The sequence below is a fragment of the Parasteatoda tepidariorum genome, chromosome 6, assembly GCF_982258835.1.
Source record: "Parasteatoda tepidariorum strain Cologne lab strain chromosome 6, Ptep-v5.0, whole genome shotgun sequence".
Lineage (NCBI taxonomy): Eukaryota > Metazoa > Arthropoda > Arachnida > Araneae > Theridiidae > Parasteatoda > Parasteatoda tepidariorum.
In genome coordinates this window covers 57,340,163-57,365,336 of record NC_141760.1, presented here as the reverse complement: position 1 = coordinate 57,365,336, position 25,174 = coordinate 57,340,163, and the positions used below count along the sequence as shown (strand labels likewise).

Here is a 25,174-nt window from a genome sequence, read left to right as displayed (position 1 = left end):
TATTTTTTTCTTAATAACCAATTTACTATGTATGATAAATTTATAGATGAGTTATTTATTAATAAAACATTGAGCTGCTTTAAACAATTTTATACAATTTCCATACATATTCCATACATACATATAAATTTTTTTAATTTTTTTTTCTAAAACAGAAGCTTTTGAAAAAGAGAAAAGATTAAAAAAAAGGAATCACACGCTCTAAACGATGTTTCAGGCGCGAATGCTCATTTCTCTTAACTCTAGGGCTAATACAATAGATCGAACAAAGAAGTCTCCTTTTCTCCCACCGAAACCAGTCTTAAAGAGGGACCCCGCACCCCTACTTGAAATAATCATACCTCGTTACCATAGTCCCCGCCACCCCTCCAGACGAATGGCGGACAGAGTACCTATCGTAGACAAACAGTACATGTTATTCTGATAGGCGATGTTTTCAAACGGATAGTTTTGTTTTCAATAAAAGAAATAAATTATATAATTTCTGAGCTCAAATCTGCCATATTTCATAAGATATTAATGTTAGTGAAGGTGAGTTTGAAGTGAAAATTTGTTTTAGTTTTTTAGAGATATATTGTTAAAAAAGGTGACATGGTTGCTAGATTTTGAATAACTCTCATTTCTGGCAGTCTTGATATGGCGTCTTTCCATAAGTTTATTACTGTTTGTTCTTGTTGCAAGCTGTGCACCATCTTACGTTAGTGTTAACACTTTTAGCATTATAAACACCACGGGCTTGCAGCGTTCCCTAGTGTAGAAAACACCATCCATAAATATAATTAATGAGATAATTGTTGTCTTAAATAAAGGCATATGCCGTTATGAGAAAAGAATTTTTATAGTTCTTAAAGAAATTAAATTTTAAAATCCAAAATTGAACTTTATAAATATTTTTCTATGACCTCTCTTAGTGTTCCATTTACGTTTGCCAGATGGCGCTGTCCCTTACATCTTATTATTCTTCACTGCTCTCCTCCAAGAGCTTTTTTCGCCCTCTTCTGGCATATTTTGCCTGTACATCAGCAGGAAAATTTTCCACTTGCGTGCGTTTTTGAGAAACTTGATTTTTCACAGGATTAAGTGAAATTTTTTTGTTTGTTTGTATATCATTCATTTGCTAAAAAGGTTTACTACGTTAGCTGATAAGCATTACATATTTACTGTCATAATTGCGTTTGAAATATACAATGTTTTTATAACTTTGTACGCTAGCATAACAGAAAAATGAGCAAAAATTTCGGTAAAAATAAATTAAATCTTAAGCTACCGCCCAGTGCAATTGAAGTCAGTAACAGTGAACCTCCAGGAACGGTAGAAGCAAATAATGAGTAAGTCAACATATGTTTTATTGTATCTAAACAATAGTCACTTTTATTTTGCTTATTCTTATTACTCGACATAACTGTGATGTGTTTTGAATGCGAAAATTGAATTTTGTATAGTGTAAAAAACTTTCAAAAATGAGATGTCAATTGATGTGGGTATTTTTTTTTCTTCATGTAGTGCAATAGTTTTTTCTAAACAATTTGACATCTCTTTAATTGTTTATTTTTACGCGATATAAAAGCAGATATATTCATCTCCATCTGAATCTCTCCTCTTTAGATATATTTATCTTAGCTAATATAGTTTATTTTATAATTCAATGTTAAAATTGCATCTTTGACATTATAGAATAAAAACATGAATGTGAAAGCTCGAAACAAATTTAATTTTATATTTTTACTTGTAACAACTGTAGGTACATTCAGTTAAAAAGTAAAAAAAACATTTAACATATTTTTATATTTAAAAATTATTTCTATGCAAATGCTGTGAAAAAATATTTGTTCGTAGTTAGTATATTATGCTTATGATAAATATTTTATTAAACAACTTTTCATAATTATTGTGTGAAATTTAGTATATTAAATTGACTGTGATGTTATGCATTAAAATACATCTTAATGTTATTTGTATTTCCGGTATTCTTCTCTAATTTGGGTTGTCATAGCATAGTGCACATTGCTAGTGCTACCTAAGTAGTAATGCACACATCCATCAGTCTTGTCTTTATTGTACACCAACAGTAGGTACAGCTCTAATGTAGTGTTGCTCAACCTTTTTAGGAAAAGAGCTGAAAATTTTAGCTTGAAAGGTGCCAGTATGTTTGTGGGTTATTAGTAATATTTTAAGTTTTCTTATAAAGATTTCTGTATGGGTACCTGTGGCATATTAATCACTCAGTTTTGGTGATAACTTTACTGATCAGACCGTAGCATGTAAGAAACCAAATAAGAAAAAGAACCATAGAAGGGAATAAAACTTAACTCATTCCAGGCAAGCCATATCAGGGGATATTTTCTTAACTATATCTACATCAAATCAGTCACCAAGTTTTTAGTGAATTCCAGACAGTGGCATCTCAGAAACTTAGAATAAAAACATCACAGAAGAGGACCAATACGAAAGTCTGTTGGAATTATTCATTGCCCACTTCTGGCAAATTATTAAATTTTTTTGCAAATGCAAATGTAGTTTAGTCCCTTAGCTGTGATAGTTGGCACCAACAAATCCTTTGAGAATATCCCTTTGTCTGCATCTGGCTCTTGGGCCACGAGATGTCATTATGCACCCATGCTTACTGTGTAATTTTGGTCAATTAAATCCTTAATATAAATATAGTTGATTTCTGTAGACGAATTATGAACTGGATTGAATTCATCACATAATTTTAAAATAAAGCATTATAATTAATGGTCGTTTATAAAATGGTGGTTGTCCCAGAAGCAGAAAGTGCCTAAAACTGCGACGTACGTCGCAGAACAAACTAAGTCCTGCAGAACAATTTGTATCTTGAATAACTGACCACGTTTTCCTGCGAACAGGTTGGAGGGGGGGGGCTCCTACCTGCCTCCGGTAGTCTTGCAGAACAATCCCCAACCCTAATCACGTACATTCTTCTGTGGACCATAATGACCTGAAGGTTTAAAAGCTTTCCCTCATAATCTTGCCGAACATTTCCTCCTACCTCAGTCAGAAAGTATGTTTCGAGAAGTTCCTCTGCCAGATTTGCCTGCTAGCTCCAAAAGACTTCGCTCCGTCTAAAGCAATTCTGAGTTTTCTATATTTTCCTCAGATGCAATGCAAATGATAATCTACATTGATTCCATGTTGGAGCAGTACAAAATATATTTTGAAAAAGCGGGAAACATTGATATTGTCATTAAACGAATGAAAATTCTCTTCAGCTTTGACCACTTGCTGTTTTCCAGTTGCTTTAGAAGAGGAACATTTGACACCTTGCACAGATTTCAGCACATTTATCAGTAATCTATCTTGCCATTCTGAGGACGAAATTAGAATTAGCTTTTGGCTATAACATTTTTATAAAATGGATGTATCAGTTTTTAGCAGACAGCAGGAGAAATCGATTACCATTTTTATCAAGAGAGCTTCTAAAGCAAGCCGTAAAAGAATTAAATTCAGAGATTTCCAATTTCATAAAGTTCATGACTTTTATATTTTCTATTCCCATTTCGGAAGCTATTTGTGAATCGTGAGGATCCACGATTGACAGAATCATTTCTAAAAGACCAAATGCTTTCGATGGAGATGAAGTTGTTGGAACAACAGACCAGCGAATGTTTGTGCTTGCAAATGATGCACCACCTGAGCACTTGTCCCTTCAGAATATTTTTAAGGCAGCCCTTATTTTAATGTTCGGACCTTCATATCATAGGCATTTTATTAATAATTCATCATCGTCATTAACAAAATTTTGCACTTCAAAAGTGATTGAAAAAGTAACAAATCAAAAATGTTTGCCCCTTGGTTTAAAAAAGAATGTAGTGTACCAGTGCATGATCCTGCATTTTAATAAATGAACATATAGTATTTTAACGTAAAGTTGGCTTTTTTTCGCTGTGAAATGCTTGCAGAACATTTGTATAAATTAATAAGTCCTGTTGCAGAACATTTGAAAATATTCTGCTTATGGGGTGGTTGTGTTCTTAGGTTTACAAGTAAAGCATTTAAGTTGTATATTGTTATTGAAAATCTTAGACCCTCAATAGTCTGAGACAAAAATAGGTGGGAATCATGAAATGTTATATCGTTCAACTGATTGTTCGCTTTTGATTATTTAGTACCTTTTGGAAACTTAATACAATCCCTGTGGCAGAAGTTGTTCAGGCTTTCTATGACATACCTCTCTAATAATAATATATTTCTTCAAGTTGCTTTTAGAAATAAAAAAAAACATACATGCTATTAATTTAAAGTGACAAAATCATCAACTTTTAATTAAAAAGAGGAAAAAAAAGTTTTGGAATTAAATAATATAATTTTTTGAATTCTAATATTTTTTGAATTCTAATATTATGGGAAATATTCTTTTATTTTGTTGGGGGAAAACACACAAATTATTTCCTTTTTCGCATTTTGTAAATTATCATCATGTTAAAAAGTATAATAAAAAAATAGTTAAACCCGTTGCATTAACTACCGAAAAAAAGATTGGCGGCAAAACCATGCAAATCGGACTCTTCCAAAATAGGGTTAGGCACTAAATGCGTTTTTTTTTTTAAGATTCAGTTGCTGAAATAAATATTGTATTAAAAATATATTAGATTTTAAAAGCTTCTGGAAATCAATAGTAAAAAAGTAGAATAAAAATTTATGTAGAAGAAAAATCTAAATTTTTTACTTCATTATTCTCAAATAAGAATAGAAAAATCACAAAATTTTTTTTTTCACTCAGATGAGCGAGTAAGGCATCTTTTGAACATAATTCTGTTGAAAAGATAAAATCTTTCAAAAATTTCTGCAAAAGAGGAAACCAAAATTTTTAACTTCCCAAAGGAAAACTCTTTCTGCAAGAACTTGGTAACATTCATCGACAATGTCGCCACATATCTGCCACAGAGAATACAATTATCCTTTTAATTTTTTGTATCAATGACAAATTTCACGAATTTTTTAATGTGAGAAATTTTCTATTAAATGTGATATATTTTATATTTTAAAATAGGCTCTCCTGTTCGAAAATAAAATTTTCAAATGGTATTGAAAAACTGCTAGATCAAGTAGTGTTTACTTTGAAAATTATCTTGTATGAATATAATATTTTTGCCAAATTTTATTGGCAGTTACTGCTTTTCTTTATTTATACTACATTTTATTTATTTATTTTAATTTTATTTAGATCAGTTCTAGACACAAGTTTTGAAGCTTTGCAAAAAAGTTTAGAAGGGTTAGAGCTAGATGATCAACAAAGAAAAAGGTTAGAAGCCTTTCTAACTCAAAAGCAAAAAGTTGGTGAACTAATCAATGAAGATTTGGAAAATTTAGGTGAATTAGGAGCTGGTAATGGAGGAGTCGTAACCAAAAATTTACATAAACCAAGTGGACTCATAATGGCTCGTAAAGTATGTCATAAAATTTCGTTGTACTAATCATAATTATGTTGTATATTTTTCTAATATAAAATCTATAAAATATTTTATAGTGCTTCGCTTTTTCTATTTAAATTTAATTAATTTGACAGAGGTCCTATATAGCTAGTTATTTCTTGTTAAATTAGAAAAGTTTTATACACTAAATTTTTATTAGGTATTATACTATTTTAGATTTTTGACTAATTTCAGACTTTCAGTTTCGTGGCATTATTTCAGACTTTATCGGTTTTGACTTTATCAGTTTTGTTACATTATTTATGATTTTCCTGCCTGTGTTAGTATCTTAAAAAAAAAATTAACAATATTTTATTGTGTTTCAATTAGAAGTTTTTTGTATTGTTTTAAACAGTTTTTTTTTAAACAATTTGCTTTATGGCAAGTTATGCATTGCTCAAATTAAATAGATTAAGTTTTATTCTCTAAATTTTAGAATTTAATTAATATTTTTAGACCTAATTTATATTAGCTTTCTGTGTGGATTACATATCTTTTCAAGCTTCCAAAGTGGAATATAACATTACCCATTTTGCTTATATAACAAATATCTGTTTGTTATGCACTTTAATCTGACGTGAAGTTCCAGTTATAGATTTCAAAGTTTATTTGTTAAATGTTCTTTTTAAAACACTGAAAAATACAAGATGTTGGAAAGGCATAAAATAATTATCATTTGCCTGTTTAATAATAATTATCAATCATCTTTGCACTGCAAGTTGAGAAAATTTTCTAAAAATTTCTTTTTAGCAAGATTTATTATTCTATTTTCTTCATCACTATTTTTTTACACTAATGTTTGAATATTTAAAAAAAAAAAAAAAAAAAGAAGATAAGCAAATGGTTTTAGTGCATCTTCCACGAACTTCTCATGTGTCTATCAAAATTAGCATAAGGATGAAATAAATATTAAGTTTTGTGCCAGTTAAGTTTCATTTAAGAGCCGTGCATTCAAACATTTCAAATTTCCACCTCACTATCACAAATCTCCCTAATGGGTTGTATATTTGAATAATTATTAAACTCATTAGAATTTATTTATATTTATAATATTTTATAAAGAAAAATGAGCAAAAATACATAGTGCTTTTTAAATCAAGTCTATGGGGAATCAACATTGTACTTTAGTTGCTTGCAGTAATTAAAATTGAGAGAATCTGTTGGAGGTAAAAATTGTTTTACTTCATTATAAGATCTTTGTGTTGCTATTTTCCCATCTATTCAAAAAGTTAGCTTTAAAAAAATTTACCTTATTTTTTAAATGGTTATAATAAGAAATAAAACCCATTTTGATTTAGGTTTGTAAGTTTGTGAAATTCAATATTTTAAATATCTTCTTGCAGCTCATCCACTTGGAAGTTAAACCAGCTATCAGAAACCAAATAATCAGAGAACTGAAAGTTTTACATGAATGTAACTCACCCCATATTGTTGGATTCTATGGTGCTTTTTATAGTGATGGTGAAATCAATATTTGTATGGAATATATGGTGAGCATGAAATGCATTAATTTTTTTTATCAATAAATTATGAGCTTAGTATTATAATTGTAAATTATTGACAGAAACATTTTCTTTGCAAGTTATTATGAAGTGTATCCTGCAGACTAGACCTCATTATTTAAAAAGAAATTATATTAAATGTTTCACTGCTTTTATTTTTTATCCTTAGCCAGAAAAAAATTGATAATTTGTAATTGTTTAAATGTATAAAATAAATTATGTAGATTTCTATTAGATATTTCACTGCTTAAATGAAAAACATATTGATTGTAATGCTAATACATATGTAAATTAGCCGTTACATGCATTGAAAGAGGAAGAGGATAAAAATATTTACATCCAATCTTTATGAAATGGAATAAAAGTTAATAAACTGTTTTATTTATTTAAAAAAGGATTTGAATGATTAAATATGAATTATGAAGGAAATTAAAATAAACTGGAAAATATGTAATGCTTACAATGTCGTGGCATTAATGTATTTTTTTCTTGCTAAAATCTGCATTTTTTTTTTTTTCAAAAACATAAAAAGAGGACGAAAAATTCAATGTCTTTTAAGTATGCAACAAATAATATTTTTAGCATATCAAACTAACTAAAGTCTAATAATTACCAACTAAAAGATATTGATATTACAAATTATTTGTATTCATTATAAATTTCTTAACTTTTATACTCCAGTATTATAGGTTTTACAACTTATAGTACTTATTTCTATAACACTCTTTATCTGTGATGTTGTTTTTGTGAATTCAATTCTTAATTTTATTGTATCATTTTATTGTATTTCTTATCCTAGGATGGTGGATCTTTAGATTTAGTGCTGAAAAAAGCTGGCCGTATTCCTGAGCCAATTTTAGGAAAAGTAACAATTGCTGTAAGTTGTATTCTAAGTTTTTATTTTTGAAATAAGTTTTTGTGATAAAATTTCTTAGACTGAGTTCATAAAAATATAATGGTACTGTTAAAATCTTTTGTTTCTGTGCTAATTATTGAAAATACATTATAGATATACAAATTTACATATACAGTAGATGTCTGTCTTTAAAATGTTTTTCACTATATATTTCAGTAATATCTTAACATTGAATATTCAAGCAATGTAAAGCTCATATTTTATATTGTTTTTTACGATGCTACAATTGCTTTCATCTATTATTGTGATAAAAAATTTAAGTTTAAGTAGGAAACTTAATGAAATTGCTATATGTAATAATTTATTTTTTCAAACCTTAATATAGAATTTATGTCCAGGTGATCTAAATTGATCTTTTATCTTTTTTATCTTGGAATTAACCCACTGGCGGTTAAGGAAATGGGCAAAATTGGGAGAATGTTTCTCCCCTACACACAGTTCCCCTATCTATTAACATGGGAAAACCGGTTTTGCTATGCAGAGAAGACTGCAGGTTAAAATGCGACTTTTTACGTGCAGAACCGTCAGTGGGTTAATAAAGGGCACTGTTTTTATGGTTTTCATAGTCAAACTTTTTTCAAAATCTAGACTTTTATTTCTTTACACTTTATTGTTTCTGTATTCTTGTCTATTCTTGTATTTATTATTAAATTAGTTTTCAAAATAATTTTTTTTTTTGTATAATGTAACTAATGGAAATATTTTATTCATTTTTAACTGTATGTTAGGCAATAGGACATGTTTTAACTGCAGGTTTGACTTCATTTTGTAAGAAGGTAATCTGCACTATCATTTGTGCCATAATAAACTTCAAATCTTCCTAGTAATTTCATTTTATGCCATGTTATTTATAATAAATTCTTAATAATTTATATATATATATTTTTTTTTTTTTAGGTTTTGAAAGGACTGAATTATTTGAGGGAGAAACATCAAATAATGCATAGAGGTATCTATAATTTTATTTTGTATTCTCTGAAATGAATGTTTTTCACTTTGCCTTCAATCGTTTTGCAATATATTACTATACTTATTTACTTAAACCGAAACACAAATAGGTTATTTCTATTCATTTTAGTTTTATTTGCAAAAAACTACTTAATAGTTTTATTTTTTTATGACCCATATTTTTATGACACAGTTTTCAGATGATCTAGAACATTGTTTGTCAACCTGATTTACTCAAAGAACCTGTAAAATATTTCTGCGTTTTAGTGTGAACCAGTATGGTTGGTAATTAAATTTTGACTGTTAATATATTTATACAAAATTGTGGCCCATAATAATTTTTTGTTAAGTTTATTTCCGACCATTCACATACTCTCTGCAATAAAAAATATTTTGAGCCTGAACTTATTTAACCCATTGACAGCTCTGCATGTGTTTTGTTTTATTCTGCTGTCTTATTTTATTTTACTCTGTCTTATTTTATTCTGCAGTCTTCTCTGCAAATAGTAAAACATGTTTTTCCACATTAATAGATAGGGAAATCCAAGTATTGTGGTGAAATATTCTCCTAATTGTGCCATTTTTTAAACTGCTACTTGGTTAAGTATATAAATAAAATTTATATTAATTCAGATACAGTAAAACTTGTGTAAGTTGACCACTTGTGGTGCATTGTTTTCGTGGTCAACTTATAGAGGGGTGGGTCATAGTTTACTTTTTCGTTTCCTATATCATGTTGCTATATATAAAAATTTTTTTTTTTTACTTTACTTAAAAAATTTATTTAGCAAATAGCCAAATGAAATAGCTTAAGAAATGTGTTTAAACCTGAATGAAATTCAATTTGTTACATGTAATTCTAATATTTAACTAACTTTTTTAGAAAAATTATTTCGTTAGTTGTGCATGTGAAGTGTTTCATAAAAATAATTTCTTAAAATATCAGGACACGAAAACATGTAATTTGAAAACTTTAACAAAACAAAATTATTTGAACACTTTATAATTTATTCTGTTATTACTAGACTTACAAACCTATTTGTTACAAAAATATTCCCTCATTGTTGTTTGGAGCTGTTGTTCAGACTTTGCATCTGCCCAATATTTTGAATGAAAGAAATGTTCAAAAGCTGACCCCCTACAGTTTCCCCACATGGTCAACTCACAAACAGGTTTAGATTAGCATTTTATGCTATTTCAAAAAACAAGTGAAATTTTAACATACATTGCAAAATGACAGAAAATTCTCTGAATTTTTTTTTTCTGATCAACTTATAAGGGTTTTAGAATAAAATTTCATAATACTCCTAGACAAAATTGAGTTATTTCAGTGGTCAACATTCAAAATAGACAGGTGGTCAAGTTACAAAGGTTTTGCTTCGTTATATTATATAGGAAAAATTCCGTTCTTGATAATTGAGGTCAACTTATGCAGGTGTCCAACTTACAACGGTGGTCAACTTGGCAGGTTTTACTGTACAACTATTAATATTGCTATTCAAATAACAGAATAGCATAACCAAATTATGTAACCATGTGTAAGTAGCAAAAAAATAGAAATAAGCACAAAATTAATACAAAAGAAATAATAAAATTTCAAAAAATAATTGAATTTAACGTGATTTGTGTTGCTGACTAACATACCAATTCTATGTGTCAAACCAGTTACATTAATACTGACAACAGGCACAAGATTAAGTCAATTTCGATTTTTTTGTTTTAATTACACTTCTAACTAAAAATGTAGTTTCACATAAATAATTTAAAGAAAAAGACTATGAGTATTAATTACTTTTGCAGAAAGATAAAGATGTTCTTTTTAAGTTAGCGAATTATGAATAAAGTTTGCCAACTGTTACCGATCCCCTGTCCGGTGGTTGAAAAATAAGGATCTAAAAACAGTTAAAACAGGGACATTTTTTTAAAAAAAAATTATACAGGTAGGTTGCAAATGACATTGAAAATAATTAAAATAAAGAAAAAACTCAACTGGAATTTTTTTTCTTCCTTTTTTTTTAATTAAAATTTTTTAACTACTACGGTAAAGTTTAATTTAGTTACCTTATACCAATAAAAAATATCACAACAAATATTAAAATGATGTGAAGTTAGTCCAGAAGCTAAATATTTCTTCAAGCTTCTTCTGTATCTAGGAAAAATTCAGTTAGGTATATCTTTTTTAGCTCCATGTACATAGTGTTTAAATAATTTGTATTGCTTCTCTGAATGTCGCATGTTGCAATTAAGTAGTTATTGCAGTATAAAAAACTTTTAAAAAATTATTAACGTAGGCCATAAATGCTTTGTTAAAGTAAAACATAGTTTACAATATATTAAATTTCTGTTATACACTTAGAAGTGTACTTATTTCAGTAAAATAATTTTTCTAATATTATCACTCTATATGTGTTTCAAGATTAAAAAAATTCTGCATTAAATATGCAGTTGTACTAAGAAGAATTAACAATAAAAAAAATTACCTTTCAAATTACAAATAAAAAATAGTTCAAGGAAATAGTGGCTTCAACTTTCATATTAGTTTCTTATGTGTTTTGATTCTATTGTAATTTTTGTTTTAAAACCAAGAGAGAATAAAATTCATTATTTGGAAAATACTAGTATACAAAACTTCTTATTCGTTCATGTAGTTCATTGATTTATCATTAAATCATTTTGTATTTGGTTAGATGTGAAACCTTCTAACATCTTAGTGAACTCTAGAGGAGAAATTAAAATTTGTGACTTTGGAGTTAGTGGTCAACTGATTGATTCAATGGCAAACTCATTTGTTGGCACTAGGTCTTACATGTCGGTAAGCATATTTAATATGCTTTGATGATTTTTCTAATTTTTTATCTATGATTTGCATTTGTTAATTTATAATATTGTTTTATTAAAATATTTAAAATGTTTTTATCAGTTTTTTTTAAATTTGTATTAGCTGTATATAGAGGAATGCTCTATGTGTAATATTCTAGTGAGTAAAAGCTAGACTATTCAGAAAGTAAGAATTGGAAAAAAAATCGCATTATTAGTAACTATAAGTTAACACAGTCAATGTTGATTAAAAATGAACTGTAAATGTAGCTTGATAGTAAATGAATCAATTTAAATAAATTGAGAAGGATATTGAAGGTAAAATCCAAGAGAGAGGCTTGAAAAATATCTTGCTTATTACCCTCTCTTTATACTATGTAGGGCCAAAATTTGAAATTTACTTTAAAAAATGTTCAGCCAAAATAAAAAACATAATTTAGTGAATTGATAATAGAAGCAAAAGCTTAGATATGGGAGTAAAACCTGAAGAGATACCAGGTATCATTATACATAACATCAGCAATAAAATTGCTGTTTATTGGAAATAGTGATGTTTAAATAAAAGGCTTATTAGCAGTTAAGACAGGGTTGCCACAGGCGACTAAAATGCAACTATTTTCAGCATGAGGCGACTATGGCAACTTTTTTTGCCTGAAAAGACTAAAAAAGCAACTATTTTCAGGAAAAGGAGACTTTTCTGTACTCCTAGCAATGTTTTTGTAGCATAATTGGGTTGAAAACCTGCGACCCAAGAAATCTTCTGAAGACACTGAATTTCTTTTCTTAGGAAATGTAAAATAAAAATAATAAAATTGAAAAAAATTGCATAAATAATCAAAACATTAAAAAATAAAAAGTTTTCAATTGCAAATTTAAGTCATCACTTTTTAATGCATTCAATTTGCATAGATTCTAAGTCTATTTCATTTCTCAATTGCTTTTTGAATGGTTATTGCTAATAAATTCTGCATGATTTTAAAGAATTTTGAATTGGAGTAATCACTTTCCGCAACATATATATATACAGTGTACTCCCGATTATCCGGGTTAATCATCGGGACAGGTCGCACGGACAATCGAAAAACACGGATAATCCGAAAACTCCTTTTGTGAAAGAAAAATTCTATATCATTACAAAAAATATAAAAATTACTGACATTTGCATGTATAACATCAAACTAGGAATTTTTCTTTTTTAAAAAATGTGCAATGCGTCTTCGCCATACATCGATACACATATTTTACGAACCGCAGTAGTGTCACCGTAATCAAATCCTCCCATATAATCTAATAAAGTTTCCACAGAGCAGCAGAATGAGAAATAGTATTTCAATCATTTACTACATCTTCTGCATCAGTTACTATCATCACTATTTGATTTAACAACATAACGATGTCTTCATCAGTCAAATACTGGAAGCCAGGCTCACATGCATCACTTTGAAACCTATCTTCTAAATTTTCTTCATCAAGAATTTCGAAACCTTAGATTTCTTTTGCTTGTTCGAGAATACTGTTATCTTATTTTTCTTGAACATCTGAAGAGGATTGTTTATCAAGCGGTATGATCTTTATCCAAGATCGTGATAGATAACGTAGACGGTTTTACCTTTGACCATGCTGCTGATATTACATATACTGCAATCCAATAACGAATATTGCTTCCAAAAATTTGGTAGTGTTATAACTTCATGAATCAAATTTTTTTAATCTAGAAAATGTTTCTCTTTATATTTTCTGTGTGACTCCGGAATGAGCACGGATAATCCGCAAACCGGATAATCCGCGCACGGATAATCGAGAGTGTACTGTATATATATATTTGCTAAATCAATTATTGATGAAAGGGAAAATTTCTTAGAAAAAGTGTTTTTTTTTTTTTTTTTTTTAATGAAAAAGTATTTTTTGAATGAATTCTAGTACAGTACAGAAGCCGTTATCCGGAAATCAGAAAACCGGAAAACCAAAAAACCGGAACGAAATTCAATAAATTTTCTCGCCATTTTTAAAAAAAAAAATTTCCCTCATAAGATTTTACGATTTTTCTTTCTTTTTTTAAAGATGTTTACCTTACCATCATTTTGGAAATAATCATTAGTGTATTACTTCATCGTTTTTTCTTATTTTTAAGATTATTTCCAAATATTTTTTTTTTTTTTTAGTTTGTTTAACAATAAAAAAAACGTCTTTTTGTAGCGATTCAGAAAACCGAAAAAATCAGTTATCCGGAATAGCGATGGTCCCGACCGTTCTGGATAATCGGTTCCCTACTGTAATTAAAAGTATTTAATTCAAATATACTAATTTTTTTATGTAAAAATTTAGTGCTAGAACACTAACGTTGACATAAAAATTATCGTATTTGCCACCAACTTGACTAAATGTATCATGGTATATGACAACTAAGTCATTATTTAGGCAACTGTTTTCATACTTTAGGTTACTAAAAGCAACTATTTTGTTTATTTTTTTCTGTGGCAACCCTGTTAAGAGGTGTAATAAAAGCAAGAGAGAAACAGAAAAAATAGATTCTTAGCTCTTAAAATTAACTTTACTACAGCTGAAAATCTAATTTTTCCATTATTATATTTAAAAACGGAAGTTTTTAAAAGAAAACAAGTGTCCTTAATTCTTAAAATAAAACTTGAAGGCTCAAAACTTTAGTTTCTTATATTGCTATGTTTTTTGGAGAAAAAAAAAAGCTGTGGCTAAGAACTGTGGCTAAATTTATTAGAAACATTCGTAAGAAAAAGCCTTGCTATAATTTGCCGATTGTTAAATTGCAGCATAGGTGAAAACATAAACTGAAAAATCCTTTACATATAATTTCATTATTCCAGTTTTCGTTTTATTTTTTTTACAAGATTTGGTATATAAACTGTACGGTAATGAGTTTAGTTCTAAGGAACCTTAAATGGGCACAAATCAAAGCACTATAAAACACAATCCAAAAAATTTCTCTTGTTTTTGATATTTTTTTAAAGTATTTTTTTCTGCATTTCTTGTTACAGAAGAGAAAATTTCAGGCTCAGGAAACCCAACCTCGATCTAGCTATGCTTTATCTTATGCAGTTTTAAATAATAAGATGGGAGATAGGTAGCATTCTTTCTGAACTAATGTTGATGTTTGAATGTTTTTTGGAATTAAATGTTATGTTGAAGGGATTGTCCTTTAGTGAAATCAAATGAGAGGCATTTATGGATGGTTTATTGATTTTTTTTTTACCCGAATCTTTTAATAAAAATATAAACTTAAAAAAAAAAATTTATAAGGAAAGCAAATTTGTTAAAAATTTCTGTTACTCGAGCTTTTTGGGTTAGTCTAATTCTGGCTAGCCTGGCTTTTGATGTACAATTTCAAAAAAAAAATATATATATATATTACTTATGTGCATAAATTATTATTAATTGTTGTGATAAATTATTTATTGTAGTATAATGCATGTATTTTCTTTTAATAGCCTGAAAGGTTGCAAGGAACACATTACACTGTACAATCTGATATTTGGAGTCTTGGTCTTTCTTTGGTTGAAATGGCAATCGGGCGTTATCCTATTCCCCCACCTGAACCTAAGGAGCTTGCAGCTGTATTTGGTCCAAAATATTCTGCTAGTGCTGATCAGAGTGAATCTCCTTCTCCTAGTTCTAAAAATAGGCCAAGTTAGTAATTATTCAGTTTAAATTAATAGTTAAAAAGTATGGTTATTAAATATCTAAAACGTCATTAAATATCTAAATATCATCGCAAACTACAAACTATTTACACACAAATTTGTTTCAACAGTAGGTTTAAGATGGTTATCTATGCTTAAAAAGGCATTATATAATTTAATCATCTTAAAATGTCTATATTAAATGTAATCGGTGAATTTTCATGGATCAACATAGATTTTCTATCTAACCACATTTTATAAATGTTAAAAATCAAATAGCTGAGTAGATGAAGGGTTTTAATGACATTAATTTAAGAATGATTCAAGTGCACTTTGAAACAATCAGTAGAATTTCAAGCATATGTTTTTGAATCATTGTTACAGAATTTTAAACTTAATGTAGTGACCTTAATTATGAAGTAAGTTTTAAAACATGTTTGTATACTATCACCTAGTATTAACATGACTGAAATAAATGCTAAAACTATTTTTCAAAACATAGTATGTAATAAAAATTTAAATATTTTGTAAAGATTTTTTTTTTTTTAAATGAAATTAAAAATCTTGATACAGTACGGAACCGGTTATCCGGAAACCGGAAAACCAAGAAACCGGAACGAATTTCGTTACATTTTCCCGCCATTTTTTAAAAAAAAAAATTTTTTTTTCCTCATAAGATTTTAGGATTTTTCGTTCTTTTATGAAAGATGTTTACCTTACCATCATTTTGAAAATAATCATTAGTGTATTACTTCATCGTTTTTTCTTCTTTTTAAGATTATTTCCAAATATTATTTTTTTTAGTTCGGTTTAACAATAAAAATAAAGGCTTTTCGTAGCGATTCAGAAAACCGGAAAAATCAGTTATCCGGAACAGCCATGGTCCCGATCCATCCGGATAATCGGTTCCGTAGTGTATTTATTATTTTTAAACTATGTAGATTATTTTTTTTAAAATTAATAAAATTGCATTTATTCAGTCTTAGTTGTACTGCCATTTCTAACTTTTTCTGTTTAACATTATTTCAAAAATAAGTAACAAAACAAAAAGTGCCGAATTCAGTAGCTCAAGCAATAATTACCATTCAACCATTGAGTTTGCAAAATCTCTGTATTGTTTTATAACTGTTCTCAGTGAAACAAAGCTAAATCAAATGTGTCATTTTGCTTAAAATGTAATACTGTATATAAGTCTAAATTAATGTTTTTTAGGTCTATGAGAAAAATTATCTATTGAAATATGTTAAAAATTTTCAATGAATAATTGTAGATGCTTTGTGTAAAAATTCATCTGTTTAACATTATTTCAAAAATAAGTAACAAAAAAAAAATACCGAATTCAGTAGCTCAAGCAACAATTACCATTCAACCATTGAGTTTGGTTTGCAAAATCTGTGTATTGTTTTATAACTGTTCTCAGTGCAGCAAAGCTAAATCAAATGTGTCAATTTGCTTAAAATTTATGTTATTAAAATTTAATACTGTATATAAGTCTAAATTAATGTTTTTTAGGTCTATGAGAAAAATTGTCTATTGAAATATGTTAAAAATTTTCAATGAATAATTGTAGATGCTTTGTGTAAAAAATTTTCTTTTATAAAAGAGTTAACGCTGAATCCATATACACCAAGAAATTTTGTAAGTAAAATCTTCACAAATTGTCGAATTTTACATTGTTTATATAGATATAATTAGGGTTCACACCAGCAAAAAATATTTAGTGGTCCAATAGCACCACCTAAGTATCTGTTTAGTGGTTCAGAAAATAACTATGGTTGACAAACTTAAGACGAAAAAAAATATTGAACTTTACAATTGCAATATTCATGTTGTGGTATTTATCAAAAGTTATTAATTGCCATCTATAACACGCTAAAACTAATTAGGTTCATTATCCCATAATGATTAAAGATTGGAATTTATTAAAATTAAGTGGAAAAAAAAGTTTAAATAATATTAGTAAATAGACTCAACATACAGATTAAAATGCTGAGACCAAATAAATAAATAAATGAGGAAAACAGAGAAAGTAAAAACTAACAAAATATTATATTAAAAATAATCTAAAAATTCTAAATAAAATAAATTCTAAAAGAGCAAAAAATTATGTTTTATTGATGAACAATTACACTTGTAGGTAGCTTTTTTTCATATACAAAACATAGCATAACATGTAAATTTGAAAGTTCAAAATTTTTTTTAACAAGGCACTTTTAGTTATTCCATTTGAAAAATCTTGAAACTAAAACCTAACCTACCCGTGAAATAGAATTAGTATGATACTTTATTTTTTTAAAAATGCATGTATTTTAATGCAAAGAAGAAAAAAAAACTATTTTTGTTACTATTTTGTTATAATTTCCAAACATATTTAAAGGTAACAATTTTGTCCTCCATTCTTATATTTTTTACGACATTTGTGGAACATTTGGCGACAGTTGCCGTGATGTCGCCATACTGGCATTAGTCCTATATATAATTATATGGTAAAGCTTGAAAAGTTAATGGTAATAAAATTATATTTATTTTAACACTTTTATTCCTTAAAAAAATACTATTTTAATATTACTGTTATTTCTTTTATCAAATTACATAGTTTTTGGAATTTTAATTATACATTTCTTAATTTTTTTTTTTTTTTAACAATTGTAGGTAGCTTTTATTTGCCATATGGAGATGGACCAAGAATTATGTCAATTTTTGAACTTCTAGACTACATTGTAAATGAGGTAATAGTTAAATTCCTTTTTAATTTACTTCTTATGAAAATATTTTATCTATGTTATTTTTATATTTCATAAAATGTTCAGTATGTATAATGTTATATCTTTATTTAAACTAATGAGAATTAGTTAACTTGTAGCTTGATTGATATATAATGTTTAGCAGTTAAAGAGTTATTAAAAATAATAATTTTATTGTTTAAAATTCACTGAATATCTTGTAACTAAACTGAATAATAATTGTAGTGAATTTAGTAATATTCATAAAATAAGCTTTTGAGTATAGAAATGAGTTAAATGAGTTTTGAGTTAAAATTTCACATGATCCCCACTCTCTAACTCTTTATACTGTAATGTATTGGCCCTTTTTAAACAATCCACCATGAAAAACTCTTGTGTAAGTTTGCCTTCAATTTTAACACTTGATAATTCTATGTCCCTTAACATGTTTTTGAAGCATTCTTAAAAGTTTAAATTTTTTGGTAATATCTCAAAAGGCTTTGACACTCAAATATTAAAGTTGTAAACATTTTTTTTCAGCCACCACCCTCTGTACCTGCCAGTGTATTTTCTCCGGAGTTTAAAGACCTAGTAGATAGATGGTAATTTTAATTTTTTCTTTAAGTTAAGTTTGAACAACTGAAAGATCGCAATGTTTTATTATAATAACAGATTTATTTTATGATTCTATTGAAATAAAATTCATTATTTTAGTTGCATATCTTAAGTAGACATAGTTTTTCCAAACTTATAAAAAAATTAAATATAAGTTAATTACTATTGTGTATTTATTATTGTATTATTGCAAATCAAAGTAAAAAAGTGTGATAAGTATTATTTGTTTACTACCTTTTAATTAGGGATAAAGGAATATTTTATTGGTAAACAGTACCTTAATTATTATTAATTTTGTATTGATGACAACCAAAGAAATCTCATTCTTCATGTTAGAAAACTTTATTATACCATGTAATTTTTAAGTTAATGAGAATGTACTGACAAAATTGAAAAGCAGTTTTATATCATAGAGATATCATTAGTTTTGTAAGTTTGATAATATTCTTGAAATACTTTGCTTCTTTTCAAATATTGTCTTCGATCATTTTCACTAATTCATTCACTTGCCATTTCAAACATTTTCACTAATCATATTTTTTTATCATTCCTTTTGCTTGAGGAAACTTTTATAGCAATTGCTTTCTGAAGTTATTCTCTCATTATAGAAGTAGTGAGTTATTTTGTCCTACTTTCATGTATAACTTGTTCTGAACATCTTAGCGAAAAAGGCTGATTTGTTTAAAAAGCTTGAAAGATAAGCCTAATTTCTAGTTATCAAATTGAAAAATTTGGTTATTTGCTGCGTTTAATTTTTTAAACATTTGTTGCTTTTAATTTTTTTTTTCTCTTTATCTTTAGTTTAAAGAAAAATCCTGCTGAAAGGGCTGATCTCAAATTTTTAACTGTAAGTATATTTTTAAATTAACTCTGAATCCCATAAAGACAAAATTATAACAAAAACTATAGTTGCTTTTAAAGAAATACATATTATAATTAATAACATACTTTATATAAATAAAAATTTGTTTTCTACTCTTCTGATTTATTGGCAAATATTATGTGACATTTTAAAATTTGATATACATTAATAATTTCCTATTCTTTTGTGACAAGGAACTCATTTGAAAATATTTTGTTCAAATGATTTTAAATCTTTGTCTTGTTTCAAGAACTGTAAAATTATTTTATTGCTTTGAGTTCTAATATTATTAACCAATTCATTATATTTTCTTGTAAGTGTAAATTTATTTTTAGAAGGCTATGAACACACATGTTTTAAATGAAACTTTTTATCCATTTCTTATTCTAATCGTAGTATAATTATAACTATTTGACAATTCACTTAATTTATTACCTTTCATATTATCTCTAAAATACTAACTAATAATATGTTTCCTGCTGTAGATTTTGATACAAAATTATTGAAAACTATTAAAAACTCATACCTAAGGCAATAACTTTTTTTAAGTATAGTTTTAATGGTTATTTCAAAACCTCTTCTTGATAAATGGGTATATTTGTAAATACTAGAGGAAATAAATGGGATTTTCTAAAATGTCGCACCATAGTAACATTTTGTACTGCATTTTTAAAAACAATTACTGATATCATTTTTAATAGAGCACCAATGAAGTTTAACATGTAAAGCTCAAATTTGTTAAAATATACTTCTAAATAAATAAATAAAAAATATCTTTCTTTAAATCAGCAATCAACGAAAATAATAAACAGGTAAAAAAGCATACTTCCTAGAATCTAAAACTAACATCTAACTCCCTACTAATCTACTAACTAAAACTAACTCCCTTTATTCGCATGTTAACCATGTTGCATCAGTTTACTCGAAAAGCTTTAAATTTTGGAACCGTACATTTTAGAGAGTAAAAATAATAGTGTTGGGCTTAGTTGTGAAGTGTTGTTTTATCACCTTACTTAGATCACCTTACAAGAGACTTATTCAGAAGGTTAGCAAATATTTATTCACCATAGCTGTTCTATTTTTCAACCAGACTGTTGCTATCCAACGTGTAAGAAATAATTAACCATCTTGCTTAATCTAATCATTATCGATTAAGAATAATACTACAGTTGAAAGTGTGAATAAATGTGACCAGAGTCTAATTATCGGTGTGGTTCCAGAGGGACATTTGTCAATTATTTCTCTGGTGGTGGAGTAGAGTGTCCAGTGCTCTATTTTTACATTCTTCTCATCTGTTTTTCTCCTGCATATTTAACTCTTTAGATTTTTGAAGAATCTCTGGATTTGGGAAACAAAATAAGTTTGGAGAATCAATTTAACAAAATAGTTTTCAAACTCAATGAGTATATAAAAAAAAAACATAGGTACCCTATTATTAGATATGCTGTGGCATATCTCCATGTAATTATGACAATATTAAAAATATTTATAACTTTTGATATTTTTTCATAACTATAAATAGATACACATTGATAAAAATAAGATTCATATATTAATAATATATGTCATGGAAAAGGTACATGAGCCTAATGCTTGGTTTTGCGGAGAGAGAAAGCTCTTGGAAATTGCTTGATATTTTCTTATAATTATTAGTAGATTCTCTCTAACTTAGTAAATTAGTGTTAATAAGTATTAAGTTTAGTAAAATTTTATTTCGAACAGTGCATATTGAGGTGAATACACTGTGAAACCTCCAGGAAGGACCACTTTTGTGTAGCGACCAACTCTATGACTACTTTTGGAAGGCACCAAATTTTTCCATATTTTTGTTGAAGAAAGACTTTAGGGGAGACAAAACCTCTACCAGGCAAACATCTGCACCAAATACTGAAAAGTTTAAATAAAAAAACTAGAAAAAATGTAAAAAGAAAAAATTTTACAAAGCAAATAAGTAGATTTAAATGTATTCAAAATATTTGTGTGATGCTCTTATTTAGAAAGTTCTTTTTGACGATACAACCTCATGTTGCAGTCAGAGTGCACTAAAGACGATACTAGCAATGATTTACTTCAAGAGTTCGAGGTTAAACTTGAAAATAAAAATTCTATCTTATGAAAAACAAGCATCTCAAATAACCCTCTTCTCATATTTTTATCCTAACTAATTTTTATGATCTAAAATTAAATGCAAACTTAGAAAAAAAATTGCTTATTTAAAATAGTTTTATCATTAGTAATTGTTAAATTTGTTTTTACGCATAATTATATTAGCTGGAATCATTTTTATAGACGCTAAATTTTATTCATCGATATGTCTTTTTATGGCGTTAACAGAAATGGCATTTCCACACCAGAAAATGACACTGACTAAAATTAAAATCATTTGCGAAAAATCATGTACCTTCGATAACAATTTTGAATTCAATGAAAGTAACTTCTAAAAATGACCATTTTAGTGTGGAATTGTGAGTGGTCGCTCCCAAGAGGTTTCACTGTATAATATTTATTAATGTTTATTCGGGAGAAAACTTTTGATGTATGTAAAAACTATCTTATTGTTGGATTTTAATATTGATATAATGCTATAGCCAATCTCTCAATTAATTTCTTATTCGTCTATATCATTTACTATTCAAAATTGTCCAGGCTTGCAAGTTGGTCATTTCTGATTTTAGGTTGCATTAGAAAGTTGTGTTGTAAATTTTAATGATTATATTTTTGTTTTAACATATTTATCATTCTTTTAATAAACAGCTTTTATTGCAAATTAGTTTTTCTCATTGTTTGCCTTGACTGGTGTTTTTCCTTTTTTTTTTTAAGACTCATGCATTTGTGAAAAGATCTGAAACTGAAAAAGTTGATTTTGCTGGTTGGGTTTGTCAAACAATGGGACTGGATTCATCTTCTCCTACAAAAGCATCCCCTGATGGTTAAAAAGTTTATGTGAAGCTGTAATCAACTTTTTTTTTTCACATGTCATAGAAGAAGCATATATTGTGGCTTCTTTGTTTTATCCTGTTGCGCCAATCATAGTATCCATTTAATATTTTTCTCTTTTTTGTGATTTTACCTTATGCTAATTATTAATGAACAGCTTTTATTTTTATATGTATGACTGCTGAAGTTCCAATTCTATGTATTTAGTTCTGAAGTACCTTATACATTTGATTGATCTTCTTATGTAGACAATTAATAAATTTTCAATTAGAGAAAATGAAAGTTATCACCTCAGAATTTTTCATATGTACTGAAAATTTAATTTGTCTTGTAATTAAAAATGCAGCAATCTACTTAAAAAAAAAAAAAAAAATATATATATATATATATATATATATATCCAAAAAGGAGATCTTTTAATATGTTACCAAAAATGCATTTATCTTATTTTTTTTAAACCATTTTTGTTGTTAATTGTTGGTTTAATTTTATCCCATTTAATCTATTAGTCTTTTATATGTGTGATCCATTTTTTGAAGTCTTGTTCTAGATTTATCCATTTTTTTAAAATTTTTTTTTATTTCCACACATTAATTATGACTATGCAATATGATTAGGTTGTGTAAAAGGTGCACAATAATATGGATTACTTTTAAGTGTGTGCTTAAATTCTGGTCCTTAATTTAATTTAATTCATTTTTCTGTCGCAAATATGTTTATTATATTTTTGATTTATGATATGATAGCTTTTTGATTTATAATATGATAGCTGGCTAATCAGTAGTGACTGATCCCTGTTAGCCTTATTCATTTTGTGTTTTTGTTGACTAAAATGTTATTTTTCTAAATCCTGTTAGGAATTATAATTTTTAAATTTGCTACGCCAATCTTAAAATTATTCAAGTTTTTCTAAAGTGTGCGAAATTAGCAAATTGAATATTTTATACATAGACAAATTTTGGCTTGATTTAGTACTTTTTTTTTAAAACTTATTTAACATTAATCTATAAATTTTCATATTTACATGCTTGTGCATATTTATATGTAAATTTCAAAAAGCTTAGAGTTTGTCTCTAACTGTAAAACACTGTTTAGCATCTTTCAAAATATTGACTGGAAAAAAATATGTTGTTGATGAAATAAATTGGTGCTTTTTTTTCTGTTATGGAAATTGTTCAAATTTCGAATTTGCAATCAATAGAAAGGGGTAAAAAAAAATGTTGCTTGTACTACATCTAAATGCATACCTGCCAAGTCCCCTGTTTTTAGCAAAAACTCATGTATTTTACTACTATCTCCTGTTTACCTGCATATTCTCTAATGTCTTTGTATTTATTGAAGGAATTTTTTTAAACAATTTTCGATAAAATATCAGCTGATGGCAAAAATATTCCTTAACAGATACTGCCAGTACTGCAGTATGTTGAGTGTTTAGAATTTAAGTAAAATTATTAATAATGATTTAAAAAAGTCTTCTATAGATTAACATTTATATACATATTTTTTACTTCGCTAAATGTAAGTGCTTATATTATTTCCAATTTTGAATTTTTTTTTTTTTTTTTTTTTTTTTTTTTTTTAACTTACTTAATAATGCATGATGTATCAAAACTTTAGGATTATGATTCTCTCTATAAAAGTCAATGCAAATTCAATCTTATTTGAACATATACTTTTGCGATGCATTTATATGTCATTTATAACTCTTTATTTTGTAAGAATAAATTACCTTTATTTTCTTTTTTGTGCATTTCAATATGTTATTGTACTTTTGACACTAAAGCTATTATAATTTATTACCCTATTATTGATTTAAATAATTTGGCAGTTCCTAAAAGTTTTTGAATATTTAACCTAGTTTTCTTTAAAAAAAAAATAGCTATAATTTTTTTAAATTTTAAAAAAAAAAGTTTGATATTCATTTAACTCTAAACCAATAAGATTTTTTTAGGGACAAAAACAGCTTGGCTACAGATCTATATTAATAACTGTCATGCTCAGTCAGTTTTCGAAAATCTATGCATGTGGCTTTCTTTCTAACTGACAAAAAATAGTCAATTATATATAGTGTAATCTTGTTTGTATATTTTTCTCTAACTATGCATGTATTATATTTTCAGATCAATATTATGAAAGATTATAAATTTTCTCTTCAATTTTTTTTATTACCTTTATCTAGCTTAAAAATGTTACTGCTTCACATGCTATGTTTAGACTAACGTTTTAGATCTTGTTTATTTCTTCAACAAGAATTAAAGTTACATACAGTATGTTAGTGTATTATGTGGTATCAAATATTCCATGCTTTGTAATTTATGTAAGTGATCCCCGTAACTCTGAGTCATATTGTTGTTAAACTTGCGTGTATGTGTGAGTATAAGATCTTCAAAAATATCTTGATGTGGTTTCTTAAATTTTCTGCATTTTTACTCTTTATACCTAAATTTTTGAAGCCTGACACTTGTGCGTAAAAAAAGACCTATGTGATATTACATATTTACATATTTGTTAGATGTTAAAACTTTGTATTTTTCTAGTATAAAGTATTATGCCTATATCACTTGAATGTACTAGATTTGTTTGTTAGTTGATATAAATATACAACTTCCTGGAAAATGATATATTTCTAAATGTAGATAACAGTGGATGTAAATGACACAATGACAATTTATTGATTCCTTTCTTTATGACTACTAGCATTATTGCTAACAATTTTAATCAAATCTTTTCCTCCTTGCATTACCATCTCAATAAAATTACAAAAGCCCA

General features: G+C 27.3%; 1 protein-coding gene across 2 annotated transcripts; it reads left to right on the top strand.

Annotated features, from left to right (window-relative positions):
- The first annotated feature begins 990 nt into the window (after positions 1 to 990).
- Positions 991 to 25,174, top strand: LOC107441316 (dual specificity mitogen-activated protein kinase kinase 1). 2 transcript variants are annotated; one of them, XM_043046109.3, is made up of 11 exons: positions 991 to 1,328; positions 5,186 to 5,408; positions 6,776 to 6,922; positions 7,734 to 7,811; positions 8,748 to 8,799; positions 11,486 to 11,610; positions 15,077 to 15,275; positions 17,921 to 17,997; positions 18,532 to 18,593; positions 19,408 to 19,453; positions 22,289 to 25,174. In XM_043046109.3, exons 1-11 carry the CDS (start codon positions 1,225 to 1,227, stop codon positions 22,400 to 22,402), a joined length of 1,227 nt encoding a protein of 408 aa, XP_042902043.1. In that variant the 5' UTR covers positions 991 to 1,224; the 3' UTR covers positions 22,403 to 25,174. The 2 variants fall into 2 exon arrangements, with proteins under 2 accessions (XP_042902043.1, XP_071034738.1); XM_071178637.2 differs by lacking the exon at positions 22,289 to 25,174 and adding an exon at positions 21,191 to 21,441 and having other exon boundaries at positions 994 to 1,328.

Excerpts from the sequence above, each read along its gene's own strand:
- LOC107441316 (XM_043046109.3), top strand. The coding sequence starts at position 1,225 with ATGAGCAAAAATTTCGGTAAAAATAAATTAAATCTTAAGCTACCGCCC. Across the intron at positions 6,923-7,733 it reads ATATTTGTATGGAATATATG|GATGGTGGATCTTTAGATTT; the intron begins GTGAGCATGAAA and ends TTCTTATCCTAG. Across the intron at positions 15,276-17,920 it reads TAGTTCTAAAAATAGGCCAA|GTAGCTTTTATTTGCCATAT; the intron begins GTTAGTAATTAT and ends TAACAATTGTAG.